Here is a 16489-nt window from a genome sequence, read left to right as displayed (position 1 = left end):
AGTATCTTTGGTCATGGGTGTAGGCAAAGGTTTTTTAGATTAGACACACAAAACTGTAAAGGGAAAAAAGATGAGATTTCAAAAAAAAAAAAGGCATGCAAAAATATTTATGAAAGCTTTATTTAAAATAGCACCAAACAATCCAAAAGCTGTCACGAGGAGAACGGATAGACAAATGATAAGATTTTTGTTAGTAGAATACTAACTACTGAGTGATAAAAAAAAGTACTACTTTGTTTTATAAGCTGTAATTGGATTAATTTCAAAAATAATGTTGCCGCAGCGTGTACAGCTAGCCTTACAGCTCTTGTCACAGCTCTTGTTCATTTGACCGGAGAAAGAACCGAGCGGCACACGAAGAGTCGGAGAACAGCCTTTATTCTTCCACAGCAGACTCAGCACACCTGATGTTATAGCTCCCTTCTGTCCCCCTTCCTTGTTCTTCTCCTGCTTTTATATCCTTGGTAGGGCTCAGAAAGTGTCCAATCAACATCAAGCTTTAACATCCAATCAACATCAAGCTTTAACATCCAATCAACAACAAGCTTTAACATCCAATCAAAAACTGTGGGATTCAAAAATTACCCAATCGGGATCATGCAAGCAGCCGTGGCTGGAAACAGGCAGCAGCTTGGCTCGGGGACCTAGGGGCATTCCGGCACAGGGGGTCCCAGTGGCACATGGGGTCCCAGGTGGCTCTCTGCCGCGGGGCCCGGCCCCAGCAGGGCCCTCCAACTGGCCACGCGCAGCGCCAGCCCACGGAGATGCAGAGGGACGGGGAGGTGGCAAGTGACCTCGTCCCGGCGCCCGACATTTCCCGTATCAATAATATGCTATGGAAAAGAAGCCAGACCCACAAAAATACATAATTTATATGTATTTCTATGTATATGTATTTCTATTATATATGTATTATATATGTATGTATATGTATTATATATGTATTACATATGTATTATATATGTATTTCTATTTTATATGTAATTCTATTTACATAAAACTTTAGAACAAGCAAAACTAATCTACAGTGAAAAAATGGGAAAAGTGGCCACCTGGAATAGACAGTGGGGTGACTCGGGAATTCCCCGAGATGGAAAAGTCACGCATGCTGGTGGGGTGGGGCCACGCGGGTGCCTGCGTTCTCAACACCCATGAACTACAACACTTGACATCTCTGCATTCCACTGCAAATAAAATACACATCATTTTTTAAAAGTTTGAAGAGCTATAAATTATAGTTCTTATTATAATTACAGAATTCTTATTCTAATTATAGAATTATAAATAGTTCACTATGAAAATTATTCAATCAAGACTCTTTTAGAAGTAAAAATGGTTGCCATTCTTAAACACACAGGATTTTGGGTGGATTCTTTCAGGGCTTTCTCCACTCACTCACTTAGCAACAGTGAGTACCTACTTATGTGTCTGCTACTGTCTGAGGGGTTTCGAGCACACGGATGAGCAAAATAGACACAGGTGCCTGCTTTTAGTTGCTAACGGTCTGTCGCAGGAGTAGGGAGAAGGAAAATACAGAAAACTACAACAGATAAGTAAACGATGTAGCATTTAGAAACATGGGAACTGCTATGAGAGAGAGAGAGTCGAGCTTCCTGTAACACTGTTCCAACTGCCGGATGCCAGCTTTTAAAAATGATGGATATGCCTGTATTTACGGATTAGCACTTTTGCCCTTATTAATTTATTGATCATATAATACATTAGAGGCATTCCAGGAATAAAAGAGAGAGAGAGAGAGAGAGTATGTGTGTTTTAAGAAGTGCTGGTTTTACTATAGTTGCTTTATTCCTTAAGCTTTTGCAATATTTAACGCTTGAATAAATATATATCAGGATGTCTCCTGGAGTGGATGAAAAAAGGTTGGTTTCAAGGACACCGTGCTCAATGCTAATCACATTCCTCGTGCTACCGAGTCTCAGTCACGTTGAGCTATCGAGTCAAAGAGCAGCCTTTTTGTCTTCTGTATAAAAGACAAGCTGCTCAAATGTCACAGAATCCTGACGCCCAAGTCATTAAGATGTAGCTGTACATAAAAGATGCAGCACTGATAATTCAAAAATAGACAAGAAGAATGTGCTCTAGGAATAATTTTTCCTCGAGTCATACTAGCACCAAACATAAATAAAGCCCTGTTTTCCTCCGTCAGTGCCCTGCCGTGAAGCGGCGGCTTGAGCCCCTTGTTATCTGCCAGGAACAGAGGAGTTGAGGGCGAGCCTTCAGCCATGGAGAGACTCCTCCTGTATTTTTTAATAAGACATAGACTGAGAACATAAGAAATCCCTCAGCAGAAAGCAGCACCATCAACAACTCAGAAGTGCCTGCAATGAGATTATCCGACACGCTGAAATATTAAGCCCCGTGTTGTTTTTCTACAGCTAGGAGACACACAAAAATAACATGATGTTGGCGTTTGCTCTTGTTTGTTGCTTTTAATCACACCTCTTGGGGAAAAAAAAAAAAAAAAAGATCAATCCCTAATCAAGCTCTATAGATGTAGTCTGTAGCCGTAGCCCTCCAATCTTGAATCTATTTAGGATTATTTAAACCTGTGGCATAGAATTCTTCCGTGACAACAGAGTGCCTCCGTCTCTCTGCACTCAAGACTCTGGTCACACGGTGCTTTCTCCCTGGGAAGACCCCACCCACACTGCTGATTCCAACCCAAGCGCCTTTGCTCCATGAAGTCCTCTCCAACCGGTATACGGCGAAGTGACCTGCTCCCTCCTCTCTGCTCACATTACATGCTCTGTGTCCTGCTTATTTTGCCTAGAATCGTGCCAGGCTACTCCCTGTTATAATTATCCCCCCTTAGAGGTTCACAGCCAGGTGAGGGTGGTAAGAACTGTAGGCTTTGCACGCAGAACCCAGCTCCAACCAAGGTTGCACTCTCAAAATTGATTTGCAAAGTTTGTTATCTATAGCTTACACCTGTTATGAATGATGGCTCCCTGGCCAGCCCATACGAGCTTATCTGACCCATCCCATACCGAGTCTGATGTATCAGTAACACCCCTTGTAGATTATTTTTCTGAGAAAATTAATTTTTGGGTTGGGACACAGATGAAGATCCTGATTTACTGAGATCAGAAAAATGCAGTGCATGTGATTCCGTTCTGCCTCTATGCTGCCAATGTCATGCTGATCAAAACCGTTTAGGTGATCAAACAATGCTTAGATGGTCGCTGGTGATGAAATACTCAATTAAGGCTCACAAATTGGTCTATGGCTTCCTAAGGAAACCAGGGGATTGAGCTTCGCCCTGTGGTTGCCAAGCCTCTGGGAAGCCTCACGTGAACGGCAGAGGCGGCAGGGAAACCTGTCAGGGCAGGGGCACGGAGGGGCTGCCTGGGGAGTGCCACCCAGCGCCGTCCTGCCTCTACTTCCCGGATATGTCTGGCGGGGGTGGGGGCGGGCTTGGGCTTACTTCGACCCATTACATGGAACCAATCTGCTGCTTTATCTTGGCTGAACGTATAAAAAGCACAACAGTTTAACATACGATAACGCCATTTGGCCTCTTTAGCACCTTGTCCCATCAGCTCCTCTGTAGGAGTTTCCACTAGAGACGCCGTTTCAAGGTAAGACAGGAGGAAAAAGGTCTGGCTCATGGACGGAGGTGGGGGGTGGGGGTGGGGGTGGGGCTTTGCCCTGAAAAACAACCCATGAAGACACTCCGAGACGAAAGAGATTACAGAAATCAAGCTAAACCTAGTTTTCCGCTCTTTATTTTTCCTTCCCTGTTTTGGGGGTGAGCCCCACTTTTCCCTTCCATAATCAAAGCAGTAACAAGAATCAGCCCGCATTGGTGAAAGCACGGTCCTTCCCGTGAAAGCCCGGAAACCGGAGGGGTTGTCCTTACCTCTCAGTTCCCCCATGTCCAGCGTGGTCCCCAGCTGCTCCAGCAAGGCCACCCTGGCCGCGTTCTTTTTGTGCTTCTTGCCTTCGTAGTGCTGCTGGGCCATGAGGGGGTTGTTGAACCAGGCCGCGCAGAGCCCGCAGTACCTGTCCGAGTCTCTTCTTTGGTAGGGAGAGGCGACCACAGGAGCGGTGTCCACCCGTGGGGGCTTCAGGGAGCTCAGGGGCGTCGCTGTGAAAGGAGACAACCACAGAACCACGGGCCACGTTAGCGCACTGCCGACTGCACTTCCCGGTACCTGCAGACTAAAGAGTCTCACGTTCGCTCTAGAGCTCAAAATCCAACGGAGTTTGCTGAGGCCGGGAGCGTTACCTTTGGTAGCCTTCATTTCTGAGTCGGGACACAAATGAAAATCCCCTAGTGGACTGGGGTCGGAGTTTGCACTCGGTTATGACAAAATCTGATAGCACAAGAGGAGACTATCCCTGAGGGGAAAAATAGTCTTTAGAAATAAATTCTCAGAGGTGAGGGAGGGATCTATTTTAGTCAAAATGAAGCCGACACTTGCAGTAAACATTGGCCAATCGTGACTTAATAGACTCTGGATGAATGTATTGGACATTTGTGTGCCACAAATGGAAACAACCAATAAATAAAAGATTTGCCTAAGTGATAGAAACATCTTTCAGTGGCATGGGATGTATTAATTGAGGAAATCAAACTAATTTTATTCAGTTAGCTCCTTTTATTGTGATAGGTTATTTTCAACCTGTATCTGCTAAAATTGATATTGAAAGTGTAATTTTTAAAGCCCCCAAAGAAAAACACTATAGAGCAGATGCACGTATCTAAACCGAAAAGGCATCTATCACTATTTTGAGCTTACACAGTCCCAGCTATTAAATGAACACATTTCATTGTGAGCTTAGAGTTATTTCTGGTCCAGAAAAAAAAAAAAAAATTAGAGTCTAACTCGAAGGATCTTACTAATGAAAAGTAAAAATAACTTTTGTATGCATTGCAGCAACTTGAGTTGCTTCCATCCTTAGAATGGCAATGACTTGGATTATTACTGTCCCATTTCTCAGATGACAGCCGTCAGAAAAGCCAGGTGACTTACAGAAGGTGAAGGTGGGATATCTATTTATGGAAAAGGCAGGACTCAAAACCAGGTCCTCCATTCTCAGAGGCAATGTCCCCACCAGTACCCTCAGGGGCTCTTCTCTACTTCTTATCAGGCAAAGGGATCAGTTTCCTAGACCTGCCATCTTGGTATTTTATACAGAATATAATTTTGAAAAAAAAATATTCCGACCCAAGCATTTTGGAACAGAAAACAGTATTTAAATTCTCGCACGGACCCATGAATCACAATGCAACGCCGCACGCGGCCCCCGTCCCATGCTCTTTGTCTCTGTGGAACGCAGCCAGCAAAACCACGGGAGTTAGGGTCGTGGTCCCAAGGAAAAGCTGAGATCCGAGACCTCAATAACAACTTAAGGAACCAATTAATCAATTAAACCAATTAACGCTTAACCAATTAAACTTAAGGAACCCAAGCTTTCGCATAACTTTTAAGTGGACTTTTATTTTTTTGGATTAAATGACTTACACAGAAATAAACCCTTTCTATGTGACATTTAAATTCAAGAAATGTCTGCTTCATAACAGTATCTCGAAGATATCTTTTCCCCCCCTCTATCCAGAGATTTCATCAGATTGGGAAGTTTTAGCTGGCTTTAGATTAAACTTAATGGTGTTATTTTCTATAGGGACTGAGATAAACAATTTTTTCTCTTAAAAGCTTCATTGCTGGGTTTAGCTATAAATCACCAGGTAGAAATGAAGCTCAAATGTGGGCCCTACCATCTCAGCCACGAGGTGTCATTCCGCTATGACTTAGAAATGCTAATGAAAGCTACAAATATGCAGTTGACCTGTACAGGAAAGGACCTCTATCCATTTTTGCAAGGAAATTGGATCTTGCTTCCAAAGTTTCCTGCGTCCTTACCAATTTCTGGGGATTTAAAGCTGCTTATTGTTTTGATGGCCATGGAAAACATATCAAATATTTACAATCTGAACGAACGCTGACTCCTGAGGCACAATTTATTTTTCTCTAAACTGAGCCCTAAAAAAAACATTTCAGAGTCGATTTTATCAATTGATACCTATACACCACTTCCTGGCAGGAGTGATGCACAATAGAATATTCATCAAATGAGATAATCTTATCTTGCAGACAGGAAAGCAGTTGAGGCTACATCTGTATTATAGCTTCTCCTCCTGAATAATTTGACTACCTTGTGTATGTCCTGAAAGTTTAATTTTTTTATTTTGCTTCTGTTTCTTTTGCAACTGTCTTCACCAATCTCAGCCTAGTTTATATCCCCTTAATGCCTGTGAAGGCAAACAGAAGCAGTAGCGTGGAAACAGCCTTGACTCAAAGTCAAAACTCAAGGTTGGGTGGAGCTCCACCATCACTAAGCTGTGCTGCAGCCTTCCGCAAGTCTCTGCTGTCTCTGTTTTCCACGAGGTTAAAATTCAGGGTCATCATCCTTTTTAAGACTAACATCTTTGAAGCGTACCCGTAGAGTGGGGACAGAGCAAGCTGTAGAAGCTCTTTCCCTCTTCCAGCTTTGATTCTATGCCAAATATGCAAATTACAGGGGAAGAGAGCAGTTTCCAGGTTTTAATGATAAATCTGTGTGCACATGAACCAGAACACTCATATTTTTTTTTGACAAAAGTGTATTATTCTAATAAAATGAATACAAAATGGGGGTACAGATTATCTTTTGATTTAAAAAAACATGCTTTTAGCAAAACACTTTTCCGGATATGTAGTTAATTTTTTATTTTAATTTCATACTGTATATTTTCATTTTAATTCCAAAAAAATATTTAAATATACATTGACTTTACCTATCCCTTATACAGATTAAAACCAAACCAATCTCTCAGGTGAGAAGCGGGCATCGGGATGTTTTCAAAACCTCCCTTCTCCAACCCCTGATCAACGCAACCAAGGTTGAGCACCACTGCTTTAAGTATTGCCAGATTTTCTTTGAAAATTTCTATAAAAACAAAGCTGTCTTAGATCTTCACATACTAGACAGACACAAATTACATCCCGCAGCAATGGAGCTAGTTCTTCTGTAGGTAACAAGCAAAATGTCACATCCTTATCTATGAGACAGAAAGAAATAACAATTACTTGCTTTAAAAAAAAACAAAAACCCTAATCAATTTCCCCATGTTACCAAACCATAAAAATTTCTTCAAAAGTAGTAGCTAATATTATAAATTAATATTGGTAAAGTTCAATAGCAATTCTGATTCCTTTCCCCACGAAGAAACTCAAACATATATGGAACTGCTTTACCGTCTACCTGCGGTCGATACCTGCATGGTGCACCCCACTGTCCCGGCCCTCCCCGCACGGCCAGGCCCGGCCTGCAGGGCCACCTCACTCTCACTGCTCCCGGAGGCCTTGACAACCTACGCAAGAAGTGGTTCTCCCTCCTCTAAGCTGGCGAAGCACTTTCTGACTACACGATTCATTCAGCACTTCTTAAATACCACCGTGCATCCTTAGCTGTGTGGATGCGTACTTGTGCGTGTGCATAAGAGAAATCACACCGTGAACTTCCATTAGATAGCATTTGTGTCCACTCTCTTCTTTAGTACACAGTCGCAATTCCTTACTTCAATCAGAAAAGATGCAAAAACTCTGAAACTCACGTTTCTCCGTGATTTCTCTGTTACCAAAGCCTGACCTGAAGTCACAAAAGGTGATTCTTACTATGCCACATACATACACATGTATGTATGACCATACATACACACTGCAATGGAGTCAGGCACGTGTTGCATGAGTTTGATCATGGGCTATTGTCCCATTGACATAGTATACGGTATATGTGCATTATTGTGGATCCAAAATTCTAAAATTTCTGACTTTCAAAACACATTCAGCCCCAAATGTTTTGCACAAAAGATCATGGACCTGGAGTGAATTCAGAGTTAGTAAAACAGACTCAAGGTTGTCAATGCTTGAAGCACGTCAGCCTTCAAAACTTGGTTTCTAAGAATCTTGGAAAGAATTTCAATACCCTGTTCCGTGCCTTGGCACGAAGTCTGTCAAGGAGCAGGTTCTCACCTGCTCCTTGATTTGTCTTGAATAATAACCTAAAATGGTATGTGTCTCTGCCTCATATTTGTTTCTTGTTGGCATAATACCCACAGTTGATTCAAGGACAAAAACATTTTTCGAGAACCCTGGTATGTGTCTGTCAGAACACTTTCTTATTTAATACAGTATTGTCTTACAACATCTTATTAATACAATTAATACAATACCACATCTTATTAATGCAACATTGTCTACAACTGGACTGCTCACGGCCCCAGCACTTTGCATGGTGACACACACACAGTGCACAGTCTGCCTTTTGCTAAATGAATGAATGAATGAATGAATGAATAAAATATTCTTCGCCTTATGAGTAAGTAAAGTAAGATGGTAACCAAGAGTTCTCTCGTCTCTTCCAAACTGCCCTTCAGGGCTTAGGCAGCGAGGTACCACAGCAGGCAGCACAAACATGCACAAATCCATGACACGACCCCGGTGAGGCAAAGGTGAAGCTATGGAAGGGCAACATGTCAAAGTGTAGATATGTATCCCAGTCTCCCTCTCTCTTTTGCACTCAAACAGATTTATTGAAAGTTGCTATTCTCTCAAACTGTGGTCCATTTTCTGGGGTGGCCTGTTTTGGTAAGTTTCACCGAGTGCAAATTATACACAGCCTCCTGGAAAACAGGAAGCCATTTGCTCTGGTTGTTTAATCCTGGCACCCAAATCCCCACTCTGGCCTCTGGTATCCCAACCGCCCACCCTGGCTTGCCCGGGGCCGAGAGGTTCCCAGGACTCGGGGCTTTCGGGGATAAAACAGGGAAAGTCTCGGGCAAACTGGAACGAGCCGCTCGCCCCAACACCTGAGGACACGGCGCCTCTCACATCTCACTGGGGAAACAGGAATTAGTGAAAGGCTTGACAATAACCGTCCAGGAGACTGGAGCGGACGTTTCAAGCAAGTCGACAGCATCCACTGATGGGTCTCGGGGCTTTATTTATCAGATCACTGAGCAAGCGGGTGGTCATAGCTGGAGCAGAGGCGACAAAGCCAGAGCGAGATTCCCGCCTACCGGTCTGCCTGCCGGGCCACCGCCACTGCGCCTCTCCTCCCCTCTGCTCTCGGCTTTCTTCCTTTCTCCCTTGTTCTCGTTCTCTCTCTCTCTCTCTCTCATTGTCTCTTTCTCTCTCTCTCATTGTCTCTTTCTCTCTCATTGTCTCTTTCTCTCTCTCTCTCTCTCATTGTCTCTTTCTCTCTCTCTCTCATTGTCTCTTTCTCTCTCTCTCTCTCTCTCTCATTGTCTCTTTCTCTCTCATTGTCTCTCTCTCTCTCTCTCTCACCCCCCCCCCCCGCAGCTTGCTGGGCTTTAAGATAACAAAAACCAATCCATTCTCACAAGAGATTGGGGACTTATAGAGAAATAGGGTTAGGAATTTACTCATTTTAAAGTGTGTGGTTTTCTCACCCAAGACATCCTTTACTCATAACACTGATTCTTTCCAGAGTGTGATATTGTGCAGTTTATTGTGTCTGTTCCATGTATTTTCTTATTCGAGTTGCTCCAAAATCCCATTTGACCAGTAAGGCCGCTTGAAGGTCAAAGAGATGATTTCTGCCAGCACAGGGACCCTTGGTCAGCGAGCAGCAGAGGAAGTGGCAAAGGCCAGACCTTCCGCCTCTGAGATCGGTGCCATATTTCAGTGCCTACTAGTTTCCAATGACACCCAGGAAGCAATAGGCCAAATAAGCAAACAGATTAAGTAGAGAGTCAAAACACTCTCCCTTAGGCCCGGCATCTGTTCTCAGCGGGGGGTTATTTAGAAAAATGTGCATTCTTTTTCTAAAATATTTTTTCTGGTTTCCAGTCCCTGTGATAAACTGCCTTTCTTCTTTTCTGCCCTTGATGTGTCACTAATTTGATTTAATTAATGACAACAGCCATTCTTCAGCAAGTATTGTTTTTCTTTCTTTCTTTTTTTTTTTTTTTTTTTTTGCAAATGCCAGGGACAGTTGAATTAGATGGGATCATTTAGTGCGTGTCTTAGGAGGCGGCTGTCAGTGCAATCCTACAGCTCAGTCGCCAAAGAAAGTGTCCGGCCCCCTCTGCAGGAAAGTGACCCCCCATCCCCCATGCAGTCTGCAAAGTGGGGGCTCGGGCGTGGGCTTCATTTGCACTCTCACAGAGGCCAGGGCCTCTTGTGTGGACAGCAGACCCTCGATGGGCATGGGATGAACCAACGAAGAAAAAATACCAGTGACTTTTATAGTTAATATCAACTTGGGGGAGACTTTCATATTTTAATACATATCCTATGATAGCTACATTTTTAATTATTAAACTTATTTTACAGGGTCAAAAGCAAGTTAGATACTCAAATAGGAGATGGAAATAAATAAATCGTGAGCATCTACAAATACTGAAATACATGCAGCAATTAAAAAAAAAAAACATGTTTTAGAAAAATATTTAGTGACCTGAGGAAATGTTCAGAACAGGATGTAAGCTACACATATAAACTTGTACTGTACATATAAAGTCAGTTTGCATGCATGTTATAGCGTGTACCACGTTGCCTATTAAATTGCGTGTGCACAAGTCCACATGTGGCCACGTGAAGCTACATATAAAGACTAGACGGCGACAGGTAAAAATCATAGCAGTGGTTGTTTCTAAGTTGTGGGTTATGAGTGGCTTGTTTTATACTCATGGATATATACCCCTTAGTGCAGAGGGAAAACATTTTTTTTTTATTTTACAATTTATATATAGGCCTCCTTTTATGCTAACTTGTTTTAGTGCAAAGCCTGGAAAACACTGTTTAGGGAACCCGTGGTGCCACAACCAGGTCTTAAATAAAATCTCAGAAGGTTTTATTCACAGCAATTTATTTATTAATTTACTGTTGATTTGGGGGAACACAGGTTGGAAGAAGGCTGGCTCAGGCAGAACGTAATGTGAACGCGCCAGCCCCCACTGTTTCTCCAAAAGATCCAGGGAAAAGTAGTTTTCCCACTGTTATCACAGACCCAAACATGGCTCTAATTAATCTAGATAAAATGAAGTGTCCTCTTTCCTCGTGTATCATATGTGTGGATATATCTGCTACCCAAGTCAATGAGAAAGGAAAATCCAGCCGGGCGCAATGGCTCACGCCTGTAATCCTAGCACTCTGGGAGGCCGAGGCGGGAGGATCGCTTGAGGTCAGGAGTTGGAAACGAGCCTGAGCAAGAGCGAGACCCTGTGTCTACTATAAATAGAAAGAAATTAATTGGCCAACTAAATATATATATAGAAAAAACTAGCTGGGCGTGGTGGCGCATGCCTGTAGTCCTAGCTACTCAGGAGGCTGAGGCAAGCAAGATCACTTGAGCCCAGGAGTCTGAGGTTGCTGTGAGCTAGGCTGACGCCACGGCACTCACTCTAGCCTGGGCAACAAAGCGAGACTCTGTCTCAAAAAAAAAAAAAAAAAAAAAAAAAAGATGCTAAATGGGCCGGGTGTGGTGGCTCACGCCTATGATCCTAGCACTCTGGGAGGCCGAGGCAGGCGGATCACTCGAGGTCATGAGTTCAAAACCAGCCCGAGCAAGAGCGAGACCCCCGTCTCTACTATAAATAGAAAGAAATTAATTGGCCAACTAAAAATATATAGAGAAAAAATTAGCCGGGCGTGGTGGCGCATGCCTGTAGTCCCAGCTACCCGGGAGGCTGAGGCAGGAGGATCGCTTGAGCCCAGGAGTTTGAGGTTGCTGTGAGCGAGGCTGACGCCACGGCACTCACTCTAGCCTGGGCAACAGAGCGAGACTCTGTCTCAAAATCCACACGTCGTTTCTTTTGTGCCATGAAGGAAATTAAAGAGCACAGTGGCACGGCCAATGTTTCAGAGCACGCACCCTTTTGCATTTCCCGAGCATAAACAAAGACCAGGGCAGCTAACGCGCAGGGCGTAATCACCTATTATCGGGGATCGCTGCCTCCCCCACTCACCCGTACGACGCCAGTCCTCGCCAAGACGGCATTCATAGGCCACTGGTTTTTCATTAACGTAGAATAACTCCCTCTCCTGTAAGCCACTGATTAGATTCTAAATATCTTAGGCATGCCTGTTTCCCGCAGAATCCCAATCTTTGAAAATAAGCCGTTAAACAGAACTTCAGAGGGGACAGGAGTCCCTTTACAACTTTTGCGCGTCGCCTGACAGAAGGCTCTAAGGGGCCGTCATGCTCCACGTCCCCCAGTGCCCTGAACAGGAGGCCAGAACCTGAGTCCCGCAGGGCCAGGATTCGTGTCAGCTGGGTTCACGGACACGTTCCGGGCAACCAGAACCGGCGCCTGGTCTGCGTTCAGCAGACTCTGCTGGATGGGGAAGCAGCCTGCTATTCTCCATAAAGGAATTGGCGTAAGAGAAGCAATCTCGGCTCCACCTGGGGACACTCTACCGACACAACCTCGTGATTGATGGTGAACCGGTGACGACACCCTCTCTGTCCGCTGCCCTGGGTGTGGGGGGGGTAACACTTGTGTGGCGCCCCCTCTTCCAATACTGCTCAGTTAAGGTGCTTCTCTCTCTCTGAGCTCAGCGTCAAAAATCTTGGTCTGAGGCCACAGCCCCCGAGCTCCGTGCAAAGAGGCCCTTCCCAACCCACGGGAAGTCCGTGAGATGTTTTAAACCTCCGAGAAAAGCATGGCAGCCTCCGTTGGGCGGCCCAGGGACAGTGGCTCGAGGCGGCTCACGGTTTCAACGTAAGACGCTACATTCCTTCTACTTGTTCCCTACGTCTGTGAAGCCAGATTTTTGGACACGACCCGGCCGTCGACCCACCCGTTCAGCGAGGAGCAAGAAATAAAGGTGGCGATGTCCAGCCTGACCAATTGCTGAGAAGTCAGTTGCGGTGCCCACGGCCAAGCACATCCGTTAGAGTGGTTATTCAATAATGAAGCAAACATATCACGTTTTCTTTCCATTTATGTGTATTATTATTATTTTTTTTTCAGACTGTTACTAAGTTATAAGGACATAAATACTTGTTTGGACCTGACTGTTTAATAAACTCACTTGTTAGCTATGTCTTTGACCTGTGGACACAGTAAAAAAAAAAATACTGCAGACGCCAAGACTGTGGGAAAATTTCATACCCTTGCTTATTGCTTGGGCAAGAATCAGTGACCTGCGGTTCCCACCCCAGAAACGCTGACGGCCTTTCCTCACACACCCCAGACCCCACATTTAACGCAGGAGGGAGGCAGAGTCCCCCGGGGGGGCAGCGTGTTCCCCGCCAGGACTGGCCACTCTCGGGCACCCCGGCAGATGCCGCCCTTGGAGGGCTGAGCCCCGAGGCCTCAGCGGGTCACGGCAGCGGCAGTGCCCGTATCACACAGGACCCTGCGCTGACCCGGACCTGAGGCTGGTTCTTTCTATGCTACCAGCGTTCCCAAGTCACCTCATGCGCACCCCATGCTCAGGGTGGGGAATGATTTACTCATCCCTGGCGGCATCAGATTTTCAACCTGAGAGTCGGCTTCCTGGATCATTTCTTACGTCCTATGAATATTTATAGAGAATCCGAGGGCGAGAAGACTGATCAGTGCTGGAAGCACAGCAGAGAGAGAGTGCAGGATGAGTTTAGAGGAAGAGAGAGAGAGAGAGAGAGAGAGAGAGAGAGGCCTTGGCCTGGGCTGGGAGGAAGCTGCAACTTCAGAATTAACTCAGGGAAGTGCACGCTGCCCTGTTACCTGGGCGGAACGTGTGCACCTGCACCCGACTGTCTCCACCCTCAGTCCCCATCCTTCCCCCAGAAAGAAATCTCCCGACGTCTCCGTTGAACCTTCTTTTCGAGTTGCCTCAGACATAATATCCCTGAGAGTAGCATGGGCCTTTAATAACCCACAGTTTGCAAGTTACGAAGACTGGCTCCACCTCACATTTCAAATGATGGCTGTTGGCTACGCATATATTTTGCATGGATCACTTTGGCTTCAATCTAGTGACAAAGTACTTTCTCTAAACTGCCGTTTGGGAGCCACCATTCTGAGCCAGTTCCATGAAGCCTCGAAGCGACCCCAGGGGTTCTTCAGGCCGGACGGCGGCGAGAAGGACGGCCAGGTCCCTCCCAGCCCTCGGCCCTGGAGGCCGCAGAGCACTAGATGCTAAAGCAGGAGGCTCCCAGGCCCCTGGGGGTTGGAGGACCACGTCGATGAGGCCGGTGGCCCAGGAGGATGCAAATGAGCAAGCGGGTTTCAGGCCGGATTAGACTTTGCAGATGCAAGTTAGAAATCCTTAGGTTAATTCAGTCCCCGGAGGAAGAGAGGCCTCTCCGGAGCCTGAATTATTCAGGTATATCACCCATAATCGTTAGTCTAACTATGGCTCGGCCAGAGACTGCACACTACATTATAGCCACGCAGACACAGCCAGAGGGAAGTGGCTGAGGGTGAATACAAATGATTTCTTTTGGAGAATTTTTGGGACAAGCCTGTCGTTAACAGCCAGGGAGGACGCAGCTGATTTAAAACCTCCCAGTGTACACCTCCAAGAGCATCCGTGTCCCCTGGCAGTCTATTAAACATGCCGATTTGAGGCCCCTTCCCAGACCATTGGGTGAGAATCTGTATTTTACATGGACCCCAGGTCACTCCCGTGCAAATTAAAGTAGGAAAGCCTTGGATTCAGGCTGGGTGGTTCTCACTCATGGCTGAAGGAGTTTGTTTAAACCCCTAGGGACCCCAGCCCAGCCTCGCCCCAGGCCGATTCACCCAGAATGGGTTGAGGTGGGGCCTGTCAACGGCAGGGGTCTGCAAGGTGCAGCCAGGACCCGGGAGGTGTCCGACCGGAGGACAGCGTCCTGCACGGGCCTCACTTGCGCCCCGGCCCGGCCGAGGCTCCGTGCTGTCACGTGCCATTCACCCAGCCATGCGCTGGGCGGGTGTTGGGTGCGCGGAACCACCTGTGCCCTCACGGAGCCCGGGATCTGGAATGGGGAAGATCTGGAAGAATGTCACAGAACCCTTGCATTAATTCTACAGGCATATATAGACTTCCTGAAAGTAAAGACAAAAAGAAGAAACAGGTATAAAGAAAACGAGGTGGATTTTAAGATTAAATCAAACTAGATCCACATCGCAGGTCTGGGCGGGGCCACTTGAACTCTGCTGAGAATGTTTCCTAAAACGAACGGGGCTGACGGTTAAGCCTCATGGCCTGGCAGTGAGGATTACAAGCGTCTGTCCGTCCGACCGTCGCTTTGGGCAAGCTGGCCACAGAGAAAACCAGGACTGGAACCCAGAGCCCCTAACTGCTGCCCCCTGCCCTCCCCGCAGTCCCCGCCCAGGTCCAAGAGGAAGGCTGACCCCCTCGCAGGCGGTGGCGCGGTGCACCTGCGCTCTGCCCAGGAGAGACTCGGGACAGCTCCTGCCCTGGTGGGGAGATGCTTGTCTCTGGCCCCGCGTCTGCTGTCACTGCGGCCAGCCGGGATTCTCTCGAAGCCGTGCAGGATGCTCTGCAGAATAACAGGAAGTATAGATGAAAGCCGGAAAGACGGTATAAGGAAGGGAAGCGTGCGAGTGAAGGTGAAAGGGTTTGGAGCGACCCAGCCGGAAGAAGGGAGGCTGAAGCACAGCCTAACGGCATTCAAGACGCACAGCGCGGACGGCAGCCTGGCAGCCACAAGGGGGACAGTGCGCCGCGGACACACGGGGAGGCACCAGCGAGCCCCGCGTGGGCAGCCTGGGGAGTTTGCAGAAATAAGCGGTACTGACGCCCTTCGGGGAGAGGAGAGCATTTTTTTCTAAATACCCCCCGTCCCCTGCTTTGCATCAGGCAGGATGGACTGAAACGCCCGTTCGTGCAGCAGGTGGGTTCTTGGCCTCCCCTCCTGTCGGCATTCTGAATACGTTAGTTTTACTAGCTGAACAAAGACAGGTCCAGACATTAAGATTCCATCTGCTCTGTTGACAGGAAAGCAGCGTCAAGATGCTTAATTAGCAGCTCGCACTAATCAAGATAGAGTCACAGCAAGAATTCACGAGTCGGCCTGTAACCCAGCTCCGGCTTCTCGGTTGAGCAATCTAGCAGACCGCAAGCAAGCAGGGACGCTGAGGACTCTTGGCTTCCGAAGGCCTCCTCCTCGTCCCAGTTCTGAAGACTGCGCTCAGAATTCCAGGGTCACTCTGTGGCCAGCACCACTAACCACAGGAGTCACTGCCTCCAAAAGAGCTTGCAAGACCTCAGCCGGGCCCCTTTGATCTCTCCTTTGCAATCCATGACCCCTCAAGGTGGCCAAAATGCTCTTGGAAACCTTGAGTGGATCTACACACCACTGTGTGCTTGACCAACAACTGGAAAAAAATCCCCTAGTAGGAATCCCAAACAGGAGAAGCAGATTTTCTGAAGATTGACAGTAGAGTTAAAAAAAAAAGAAAAGAAATTCAATCTTTCAGTTTTCAGTACGTAAACTGGCCAGGTATCTCTGTCACATGGTA

General features: G+C 46.4%; 1 protein-coding gene across 1 annotated transcript in view; it reads right to left on the bottom strand.

Moving 5' to 3' along the window:
* Positions 1–16489, bottom strand: part of ZMAT4 (zinc finger matrin-type 4) — a 315873-nt gene that overhangs the window by 113898 nt on the left and 185486 nt on the right. Inside the window, exon 5 of the mRNA XM_075997234.1 lies at positions 3881–4108. Within this exon, the coding sequence (XP_075853349.1) occupies positions 3881–4108 (228 nt within the window). The remainder of the gene's footprint in view (positions 1–3880; positions 4109–16489) is intronic.

This window comes from Microcebus murinus, chromosome 24 (assembly GCF_040939455.1).
Source record: "Microcebus murinus isolate Inina chromosome 24, M.murinus_Inina_mat1.0, whole genome shotgun sequence".
In the NCBI taxonomy this organism is placed as follows: Eukaryota; Metazoa; Chordata; class Mammalia; order Primates; family Cheirogaleidae; genus Microcebus; species Microcebus murinus.
The sequence above is the reverse complement of the archived record's forward strand: the minus strand, read 5'-3'. Positions and strand labels throughout refer to the sequence as shown.